This window comes from Contarinia nasturtii, unplaced genomic scaffold (genome assembly GCF_009176525.2).
Source record: "Contarinia nasturtii isolate CC-2019 unplaced genomic scaffold, AAFC_CNas_1.1 Cnas_scaffold_1371, whole genome shotgun sequence".
Taxonomy (NCBI): domain Eukaryota; kingdom Metazoa; phylum Arthropoda; class Insecta; order Diptera; family Cecidomyiidae; genus Contarinia; species Contarinia nasturtii.
The window spans coordinates 2,887,444-2,898,837 of record NW_022198708.1 but is presented as its reverse complement, the minus strand read 5'-3'; the positions used below and the strand labels follow the sequence as shown (position 1 = coordinate 2,898,837).

Genomic DNA, 11,394 nt, shown 5'->3' with positions numbered 1-11,394 from the left:
ATGAGTATCATCAAAACTGCAATGCGAGGTGTCACAATCTGCATCACATTCAAGTCCCGTCCTTTTCATATATTTCCTATACAATCTTAAGATTTTATTCATAACAAAAGTGTGTGATTTTTTTTATGTTGTTGTTGTTATTTCTTTTCGTTTTTCGCTGAAAAGCAAATGAATAAAATAACATTGCAAACGATTGAGTAATTTTTTGTTTTGTTCATATCAAATTGGTTTGTATTTTGAGCGAATCTCATAAATTCAAGTGGCCGCTGCAATATTCCTTCTTCCATTTTGATGAGGAACACAACGGCACACAGAATGCCCCCCCCTCAAAAAAAAATATTTTCCATTCGTTATACATCGATCAAAAAGACACGACACAGTGAAAGCAAATGATGTTGATGCCGAGTACCATGGTTCCTAGAGACGAAAACGTGAAAAAGAAAACATGTCATCATCAAAGGTATATCTGTTTTAATCAAATTTCGCTTGTTGCAAATATACATATACGATGCCACATCAATGTGGATTTAACTTTCAATTCGTATATTGACGCAATGGAAACCGAACAACAAGACTTGTTGTTCACACAACGTACACACACACACACACGAGATATATTCAGAACACAACAATGGACAAAGGATAAACATTGAAGTTTAAATACATACGGCAGATCACCGGATGTGCATTTTAATACGCGTTCTATTTATTGTATCTCAGTGCGTCGTCCATTCAATGCATAGACATATTCGGCTTTTGTGTGTATAAAAAAATTAATGCTCTTGCAACAACTCAAACCAAAGATGAAGAGAAAAAAATTAATTCGTACGATCGTTGCTTTGCGTTCTCTTTTTTCGTTGCATTCAAATTTTTGAGCAATAATAATAATTGTTCGATCACAAAAAAAAGGACAGAGAGAATTGTGTTATACGAATCAACTAAATTCGATCGAAAAATGTTGTCATTTCCATTCTTGATTTTCTTTTTTATTTTGCCATAACGTCATTGTGACGAAATATCAACATCTCACACATTTTCCCGCCGTTAGTACATGTTATATTTAAAAAAAAAAAGGTGAAATATCTAGTACAAAATCCAGTACACAATCTAATTTAATCATACCAATCGACAGTACATCATTACGAACGAGAAGCAAATAATGTAATGTGAAGTTATTGATGCAGACCAAATGGCAGTTAAACCACTTGTTGCTGCTATTGTATTCAATAAGTCAATAAGTGCAGGTAGTAAAAATTTCAAATGGTTGAACCTTTTTCTCGTTCACCTTCTTCCTTATACTTTTCACATTTATTGTCTATGAAGACTGAAGAGTGCTATAAAATCATTTAGCAATTGTTAAAAATGACATAGACATAGATTTTATTTTTGGGCCAACAAACAGAATGCAATCAAAGTCCAATGACAGTTAATATGGTGTATCAAATGTGCATTTTGAAATGCTTTAGCAAACCCAAACCCAAACCCAAACAATCTAAAGCAACAAATGTTGCTTACAATCACAAAATGCAGTCAATTGTTAGAAATCGAATCAATATCAAAACGAAGATACCAATTCGATTCGGGCATACTAAAGTATAACATATTAACGTCTATTCTATCGTTACTCTTTATCAAATTCATTCGCGTCGATGAGTGTTGACTCACATTCACACATACATTGTGCTCCATGCATGAGAGGCACACAAAAAAATGTGAATAGCATATATATGCTGTTGTACATTGTTCATCGCAATGCGTATCGCTTGGGTTCATTTTCATTTCATGTCGGTATAGTTGTGGCGTCTGACCAATGTCGGTGTGTGTATACGATTAAATATCATGCACATGTGAAATGTTTTAATACATAAACACCGTGCATTCGTGTATACAAACACACTCAATCCATTCGTTTTATAAAAAAACCGAATAAAACACGTCGTCCATACGCGAATCATACGTACGAGTAAACGAAACACCGACACCCGAATGAAAGAGAAAACGAATAAGAAGCGTATGCGTGTGTTTTTCGGCGTTATTAAAATAAATATTGCTTACGTTCGTGTCAGCGTGTGGTTTTTTTTTTATTCATTTACTTGTACATATATGTTCTGTCGCTTTCTGTGTGTCTGTTTATTGTTGTTGCGTTGTTAATATATTGGAAGACAAACACAAAAGTCAAAACGTTAATCAACGAACATGGTTGCCATGTTATAGAAGGGCGTTGTTGATCAAAATTGAAATTTTTTCGTTGTTTTTGTTCAATTTGTTTCGATTTTACATTTTATTCCAATTCAAAATTCAATTGATATCCAAGATATGTGCTTTTAATTTATTTTATTTGACATAAATTGTGAATAAGTGTGTTTAAAATATAAATAAAAAAAACCATCATTCGACCATCTGAATGTGTGACTGAGTCATTTGCGGTTGTTGATCGTGTTTCACAAAACAAATCCAGTGTGTGAATTATGGGTGTGACAGCGATTATTTGGCGCAGCTATTTTGGATTTGGCCTGTTGCTGTGTGCCACAGTTTTGGGACAATATGAATGGCAAGCACGAGATGCATTTGATGAAATTCGACTTAAAATGGATAAGGTAACGGGGGATAATTGCCAAATTCAACATTTGGGCGATCTTTATTTACCTGATGACGCTGTATCGCATCTTATTGATATCAAAGAAATCAACATCAATCCCGTATTTCCGAATCGAACTGCATTATTACACTTACACAATATGGCTTTGAGTCGATCATTCTTTTGGAGTTATATTCTACAGAGTCGTTTCATTCGACCAGCAATCAATGATACATACGATCCTGGAATGATGTATTACTTTTTGTCAACGGTTGCCGATGTTTCAGCAAATCCATTTATTAACGCATCGGCCATTTATTTTTCACCAAACAGTTCGTTCTCATCATCTTATCGTGGTTTTTTCAATAAAACATTCCCATGGTTTGCACCGCGTACATTCCGAATGGATGATTTCAATGATCCCATTCATTTGCAAAAGATTTCCACAATGAATACATTTGATGTTCGAGATTTGGGCGCCATTCCAAGCGGTTCATTGTCCAAAGATTATACAACCGATTTTTATAAAATAAACGAATGGTATCGTCTGTGGTTGCCAGACGATGTTGAGAATCGTCATGATACTAAAACCACCTATCAAGTTGAGATTCGATACGCAAACAATACAAACGAAACGTTTACATTCCATGGACCGCGAGGTGCTGATGAAAATCCGGGCCCAGTTAAATTTACGCGACCCTATTTTGATTGTGGCAGATCGAATAAATGGTTGGTAGCAGCGGTTGTTCCTATAGCTGATATTTATCCACGGCATACGCAGTTCCGGCATATAGAATATCCAAAGTAAGTAACAACATCGATTTGTTTTTTTTTTTTTTTTTTTTTTTTTTTTCAATAAATATTTCATCAAAATTAAAGAAAGAGATAAGTAGCATAGAAAATGAAAGTGGTTTCTATTTTTAAATTCGATATGATGTGATTGATGCATTTTTTTTCTCCAGATATACAGCGGTTGCAGTACTTGAAATGGATTTCGAGCGTATCGATATAAATCAATGCCCTAAGGGCTCTGGTAATATTGGTCCAAATAAATTCGCCGACACAGCCAGGTGTAAGAAGGAAACGACCGAATGTGAACCGATGGATGGATGGGGATTCAGGCGTGGTGGTTATCAATGTCGTTGTAAACCTGGTTTTCGACTGCCAAGTCATGTGCGCCGACCATTTTTGGGTGAAATCATCGAACGAGCATCGGCCGAACAATACTACAATGGATTTGATTGCTCAAGAATTGGATGTAAGCATTTTCATATTTGCGCATGGAACTATTTCATTTCAAATATTAAATGAATTTATTTCGTCGTTATTTAAGGGGTACAAAAAGTGCCAATCGATTGGGAACGTGCACCGTATCATATACGTGAAAAATATTTGGACATGCACTCTGAATATCGGAATATTACCAAGGGAGCGGCTTCATTGCATCAAACCAAAATCAATGTTGATGCCGCTGTTAATTTTATTAACAGTGTAAATCCATCGTCGTGCCGAAATTTCCATCCACAAGATTTAATTCTTCATGGCGATGTTAGCTTTGGTGCTAAAGAGTTTTTCGAAAATGAAGCGAAAATGGCATTGCGTTTGGCCAATTTTATAAGCGCATTCTTGCAAATATCCGATCCAAATGAGGTGTATTCGGGCAAACGTGTTGCCGATCGGCCATTGACTGAAGATCAAATGATTGCCGAAACAATCGCATTGATTATGGGAAATACTCGAATTTGGGCATCTGGCGTCTACTGGGAACGAAATAAATTCACAAATCGTACACTTTTTGCGCCATTTGCTTACAAACAAGAGTTAAACGTTCGCAAATTTAAAGTCGAAGATTTGGCCCGTTTGAATAAAAGCAGTGAAATTTATACGGAAAAACCGTGGTATCGATTCTTAAAACAACGTTGGTCCACCAATTTTGATTCGCTGGAAAAACATTATATGAAAATTAAAATTCGACACAATGAAACCGGCGAATTCAATCAGAAATACGAACACTATCCCAACTTCTATCGGGCTGGCGATTTGAATTCTGGCTACTGGACAACACCCAGTTTCGATTGTCATGGTTATGTGAAAAAATGGTTGATCACATACGCCGCACCATTCTTCGGGTGGGACAGTCTTCGAGTCAATTTGGAATTTAAGTACGTAACTAAAACTATGGACATTTTCTTTAGCTTTTCACACATTAAATTGAACATTTAAATTTCACTTTCATTTATTCAGAGGTGTGGTTGCTGTATCAGTTGATATGCTTCAAATGGACATTAATCAATGCGATGATAATTATTATGTGCCTAATGCATTCAAAGGTACACATAAATGTGATCGAAAGACATCATACGTAAGTGTTGCTAAAACCAAATTCGAACATATCTCTTTGAAATCTTAATTTGCTTATATTTTGCGGTCAATTAGTGTGTGCCAATTTTGGGACGTCTATTCACAACTGGCGGATACAAATGTGAATGCTTGCAAGGCTATGAATATCCATTTGAAGATCTGATTACGTATTATGATGGTCAATTGGTCGAAGCTGAATTCGAGAATATTGTCAACGATGAGAAGACACGCTTTGATCTATACCAGTGTCGTTTGGCTGGAGCAAACAGTTTACAAGCAACATTACTTACTGTTGTCGTTAGTGCCTTAATAATTTACACATTATCACTATTCCGAACGAATCGTCGGGCGTAGAGTGGATTCATTCGAAGAAAAATCACGCCAAAAAACATTTATTTGCAAAAGAAAAATATTCAAAAATACTGAAATAATTTCGAATATTAAAAACGAAAAGAAAATTTTTACATTCCGTCCTCAAAAAAAAAATGACAATTAGTTAGTAAGTGAGAACTTAATTGAGTCACTCGTACAAAAACAAAGCATATATATGTATATGTACATGGAAGAATATATTTTGCCAATTATTAATTGGTTGCTCTAATCGTATAGTTAGGTCTCGACATTAGGATATACATTTTTTTTTAACCGATACACAGGATGTATTCAATTCTATTTGACAGAAATCGACTCTTTTTTTATAAAATTTCTAGATTTTTCTTTGACAAGATAAATAGCACAAATTGTATTTTAACAACGAAAGAGAGAAATAATGTTTATGAATCTCATACTATAGTATTTCATAAAATCTCATTCATCTCGGTCAATTTTTTCATGCATTGAAATCGACATTTTTTTTTAAAACGCCGAGCTATTTTACACAAGCACAAAATAAGCATATGAGAATTACCGATTTTTGTTTTAAAAGCAATATTATGTACACACTCCGTCCACTTCGATATTTTGTATATAAGATTTGAAATCTGTGAACAAATTTAATAAAGAGATACATTCTTCTACCAATGAATGCAGTATTACCGAAGTATTTTAACAAACAAAAAAAAAGACAAAGAAGAAAAAAACCAATTTCATTTTATTTGTACTGACTTATGGAAGAATTTATTTTTATAAAATTGACACATGTTTTTGTTTAAATTTTTTAAAGAATTCAATACAAATTCGATGTTTTTAATTTAAAATAGGTATATAATCAGAATTTCGATGAGAAAATAAAAAGGTACCGCACCAATTTTATAATATATGTGAATGTTTAACATGTGGAAAAAAGAAATAGAAACAAATTGAAAAATCTCTCCATAACAACAAATAAATATATTCTAAAATCGAATTTTAAATCGATGAATTGATCTTATTACTGAGATTGTTTCGATTTATCACTTAAATAATTGTAATTAATAAATCTAGCACCTTGAGTTCCTTGTGCGGAAAAATTTGTAAAATGGCATGCAAATAGAAGTAAATTGCGTGGTTGCACTTTCCAGGCGAATCGCATAAATACGGCTGAATACAGTGTTAACGCTATATGGCGAAAAGAGAAGAGACGATACAAAATGAATACAGGTTTTTAACTGCAAATCAACTAACTGATAACAGCTAAATAAACAATTCGATTTAATTACCAAGTGTCATTTTTCCACTGATGAATTTTGGATCTTTCCGAATATCAGCCAATGCAGCTATTGGTATACCCCAATTTGCAATTGGACCCCAGAAATGTGTGCTGGATGTGTTTAATTTTGTGCGAAAAAATCACCAAACATTTGAATATTAATATGATTTACAAATCACAATCTAACTTACATAATATTTAAATTGATCAACTCACCTCATCAAATAGTCACGGAATTCTTTACTTTTTAAATTATTGAAAAACTTTTGTGCAAAGTTTTGAGCTACTTTTGGTGCTTGTTGTGCCATTTTGCAGTTTTAAATAATTCTTCGTTTGTGTCGAATTGAAAATGAATATCGTAAGTTTTAAACAACTTTTATGTGAATATTAAAAAAAAATATATACGAGAATCTGAATTATAATACACTCGACACATTCGTCAAATGTCAATGTTATAATGTACACACTGCTTTTAGAGGTTATGTCACTTTGAATCGAGTTGACAGTTCAGCCGTTATGCATTCGCCTTTCTTCCAAAAATGATAACAACCATCTGCGGTTATACAATATGCTTTAATTTTTTTTCCATTTGACTTCATGAGCTCAATGGCACGGCAATTCATGCGATTAAGCGTAGAGATTACATTTGCATAAGCGAATCAAACCATTTTTGATGTATTTTTTGCCATGTAATTTTCGAAAATGTTGATAAGAACATGATGAACACGCGCGTGCCCTTTCAAATTTCGTCCTACCACAATGTGAGAAAGGAATGAAATGAAAATTGGTAATATTTTGCAATGGTCATGCACGAGTCCACCATTATGTGCGTGATTACTTCTTCAGAGCTCGATTTATGGTGAATTCTTTTCTCCCTCGCAATGGGCTCAACAATAGCTAAACCAATAATTATCGCTTTGCCAATTATGTTGAATAACGGTAATTTTCTATAGTTTGAATGCGTAAAATGGTTTTTTTTTTTTGTTGTTTCAAAATCAAATCTTAGTGATATCAACTACTTCAATGCAATTTAAATGACTGTATTTGCGTGCAATCAAAAACTTTTTATAAATTCATACAAGAAAAAAAGAAAACTTTTTTATGCTTAGTTCGAATGTTTAATGTACGTGCAAATACAAGATAGTTTCTGAAACACTTAAATAAGGCCATTACATTACCATAGACCACAACAGAGAGCTGTCGCTCAAAACAACTGTTCAGTTGAAAAATGTCGATTTTGCGCATTGGTCGCTTTCATCACCCATTTTCCATCAAAAGCCAACCATAGTCTGTTATCAATGTTCGCAATCAAGCTCAATGTGTTGTTCAGTTTAAATTTGTTCCTATCTCAAATCTATATTTAGCTGATTTGCAGCGAATTTCATTCGAAATATACATAACATTTTTTTTTTGTAATAAATTAAATTTTAAATAAAGGTGAATATTTTAATGTTAATTTTATAAATGGAATACACTTTTTTTACATCTAAGTCTATAAAATAGATTCATTGGTGTCTTGTGCTGTTGATTTGTTTGTAGCTTGTTGTTCTTTTGATGAAAACGTCGCTTCCAACTTACGTCACGATAATAATCAAAAGGAATTATAGATATTTTAAAATTTATTTGAATCATAAAAGTGTATAACAAACATAAACAGTCGCATTCGATATACAGTAAGAGAGGCCCAAAAACTGTCCCAATTGTACAAAACGAAATGTATTGCTCTTGTAAAGGTTGCGCTCATTTTAGTTGTTTTTGTTTTGTATCGAACATTCAGAGCGAGAATGTTTAAATCGAGTGGAAAATGAAATAGAAACGAGTCAACCAAATGGGTAAATTTCAAACATAAAAGAGTGGTTCTAAGCTCAATCGATTTTTATATGCGTGCCAAAAAATACCAAAAATAAACATAACCGATTTGAGTACTTGTAGCATGTGTATGCTTTTACCACACACTTGTTTTGGTTTTTGTCATAATATATTTTTTTGGCTATAGTCTGAGTATTTATAATTTGAAGTACATTGTAACGAGTCTGACATTCCATTTTCTCGTTCTAAATCACCAATTATCCATGTATGATGTCGCGTTCGGGGAGGACGGTTAAGCTTCTGTATATGTTTGTGTATATGTGTGTGTGTGTGGGTTTGATACTTTTATGCGAAATAATTAATACTGATGTGGTATTGAATGTAATGAACCAAGTGAAAAGTCAATTGTTGCAAGACATCGTTAAAAATTATCTACCTTAATAGTATTTTTATAATTATCTACTAATAAATATTGTTCATTTTCTATTTCGCATTGTTAATTAATTACCATACGATGGTTGTGAAGCAAGAATAAAAATCAAACAAAGAAGAAGTTTTCCAACCGAAAGTCAACGTGAAATTGATAACAGTGTGCAGAATATGAAGAGTGTCTATAATAATTCATTGTAATAAAGGATGTTGTGTGTCCTTCAATCGTACCATCGAATTCAATAGTAGAACACTTCAAAAACACACACACACACAAACACAAAAAGCTCATTTCGTTTAGCGAAATGACTCGCGATAATAACGAAATACCAGCCATTTTTAATCCGAAACGTGTACGAGCTCCTTCAGTAGTTGTTACAAATGATTCGCCAAATGGTTCATTTGCTGGCGGCGGATTTACCAATATTCTTCATTCAAGCAATCCACAAATCTCACGTTCCGATTCGATAAGTCAACCCAACGAGAGAAACACCGATGGTAATCAAAATACAAACGCTACAACTACAATGACAATGACAATGACAACAACTACCACAACGACGGCTGTTGCAGTAACGACGGCAGCCTCAGCAAATAACAATAATACAACAACAGTCACCACCAGCAAGTGAGTTAACAAAAACACCAAAATATTGTGATTCTTGTTTTTATTTGGCTTCGATTCTAATCAACAATTAAATTTAACAAACAAAAAAAAACAAAAAGCAATTAAATTTATTGGTTGTGTCCTAGTACGCCGTTGGCGATTGGCAATGATGTGAATTCGAGAAAATTGGCAAAATGTAAGGACTCCTGTTGTTCCGAACTCGCTCAAAAGGTAATTTTTTTGCACAACATTTCGCCAATGTCTCATCCGATTTTTAAAAAAAAATCGTTTCGTTCAGATGTATTTTGGTGTATGCGTGACAATTTTGGTAACGGCAAGCTGGGTTGGTGCAACACATTGTATCAAATTTTTGTATGTGTATCAAAATTCATCGCAATATTCGTCGGTCACATCGCCATCGGTGATTTCAACACACGATAATTTTTTTTATGGTGCTAACTTCGAAAATGATACAAACGATATATTTCAAATATCGGCCACCATACCGAAAATGTCATCGGTGACAACGAACAGCGGAAAACGTTATACGGAATCTGAATTTAATGCACCATTTTTTGCATCATGGTTTTGCACGAATTTTGTGCTATTGTTTTATCCAATATTCTTAGTTGGACGATTGATGACAAACAATTGCAACGAAAGTCCTGGCGAAATTTTTGGTAACATATTGCGGGGTTTTCGTGATCGTGGTTTTACACTTGGACGATTCTTCAATCGTTGCATTGTGTTTTGTTTATTGTGGTTGATCACAACCTATTTATACATGTTATCGCTACGACCATTGTTAGCTACAGACGCGATGTCGCTGTTTGCCACAAATGTAGCCAGTGCGTATCTATTGTCATGGGTTATTCTGCACGAACAGTTTGTCGGTATACGGGTATGTAATGCAATATAAAGAACAAATTGTCTTTTTCTAGAGATAACCGAATTGACCATTTTCCAATTTTAATTTCGTTCTTTTCAGATTGTTGCTGTTATTTTGGTAAGTGGAAATGCCGTTGTTTAAAGAATGTTTATGCAGAACCACTTATTTTTGTTTCCCCTTGAATGTGCAGTGTGATACAGGTATTGCGCTATTGGCTTATATGGATGGCATAACTGGTAGCCCAACATTGGGTGGCGTTGTTTTGGCCACAATTTCTGGTGCTGCATATGCAGTGTTCAAAGTGAGTTTCACACACATTCAAACCGATTACCATGAAAATGTAAATGCATGCGATGTTTTGTTTATTTGATGACAGGTGATGTTTCGGAAAGTTATTGGCGATCCGCCAGTGCCAATGATCGCATTCGCGTTTACAATAATAGGTTTAATCAATTTAACACTATGTTGGCCGATACCATTGGGTCTGTATTTAAGCGGTACGGAAGTGATGCCGATGGAAAGTTTATTCTGGATTGATTTGTTAATTGCAAGCATTTTAATGTTGAGTAAGTGAAACAAAATCGTTGCAACGTGCGTTTGTGACGATGTGAAAAAATCAATAAGATTTCATCTGATTAATTTTTCTAAATGGTTCCCTTTGGCAGTGTTCCATATTTTGACACAATTCAGTGCAGCTGTTACCTATAGCATGTTTGTTACTCTGGGATTAATTACAAGTGTTCCAGTTTCAGCGGGTAAATTTTGCATTAGACTTAGTTCACTGAATGATAAAAATCCTCGAAAAACTTCCTTTTTTTTGTTTATGTGTGTTTACAGCGCTCGATATTGTTTTGTATGGTGCAAATTTTGCTGGCATGAAATTAGCCGGAGTGATTTTAATAGCAATTGGATTCTTTCTAGTTATGTGAGTATTGAATTCATTTTGTTTTTTATTCGAAAATACTTTTTAAAACTCACTTTTTTCATTGTCCAGGTTTCCAAATAATTGGCCGGATTATATAACTCGTTTGCTCAGGTAATAAAAACAATTGTGTTAGTCATTTGAAAAGGGTAAACCAACGTTGATATTTCCC

General features: G+C 34.0%; 3 protein-coding genes across 8 annotated transcripts in view; 2 read left to right on the top strand and 1 right to left on the bottom strand.

The window, feature by feature from the left end:
• Positions 1–2,157: 2,157 nt before the first annotated feature.
• On the top strand, positions 2,158–5,963 carry LOC116345838. The gene is made up of 5 exons (XM_031775547.1): positions 2,158–3,382; positions 3,541–3,836; positions 3,912–4,740; positions 4,823–4,940; positions 5,015–5,963. Exons 1-5 carry the CDS (start codon positions 2,469–2,471, stop codon positions 5,291–5,293), a joined length of 2,436 nt encoding a protein of 811 aa, XP_031631407.1. The 5' UTR covers positions 2,158–2,468; the 3' UTR covers positions 5,294–5,963.
• A 234-nt stretch (positions 5,964–6,197) lies between these two features.
• LOC116345705 (mitochondrial pyruvate carrier 1) lies at positions 6,198–7,063 on the bottom strand. Its single transcript, XM_031775323.1, has 3 exons — positions 6,783–7,063; positions 6,577–6,677; positions 6,198–6,475 (listed from the first exon to the last, which is right to left on the bottom strand). The coding sequence occupies exons 1-3, from the start codon at positions 6,872–6,874 to the stop codon at positions 6,309–6,311; spliced, it is 360 nt and encodes a 119-aa protein (XP_031631183.1). The 5' UTR covers positions 6,875–7,063; the 3' UTR covers positions 6,198–6,308.
• Positions 7,064–7,873: 810 nt separating this feature from the next.
• Positions 7,874–11,394, top strand: part of LOC116345703 (putative thiamine transporter SLC35F3) — a 14,209-nt gene continuing 10,688 nt past the window's right edge. For 2 of the 6 annotated variants that reach the window (XM_031775319.1, XM_031775320.1), the window contains exons 1-9: positions 8,092–9,432; positions 9,558–9,642; positions 9,710–10,312; positions 10,400–10,417; positions 10,491–10,601; positions 10,677–10,866; positions 10,966–11,055; positions 11,138–11,225; positions 11,295–11,336. In XM_031775319.1, coding sequence (XP_031631179.1) covers positions 9,110–9,432; positions 9,558–9,642; positions 9,710–10,312; positions 10,400–10,417; positions 10,491–10,601; positions 10,677–10,866; positions 10,966–11,055; positions 11,138–11,225; positions 11,295–11,336 — 1,550 coding nt within the window. In that variant the 5' untranslated portion in view covers positions 8,092–9,109. Of the gene's footprint in view, positions 8,004–8,091; positions 9,433–9,557; positions 9,643–9,709; positions 10,313–10,399; positions 10,418–10,490; positions 10,602–10,676; positions 10,867–10,965; positions 11,056–11,137; positions 11,226–11,294; positions 11,337–11,394 lie in introns of those variants that run through there. The other 4 variants (XM_031775321.1, XM_031775322.1, XM_031775317.1 and 1 more) reach the window with 3 other exon arrangements.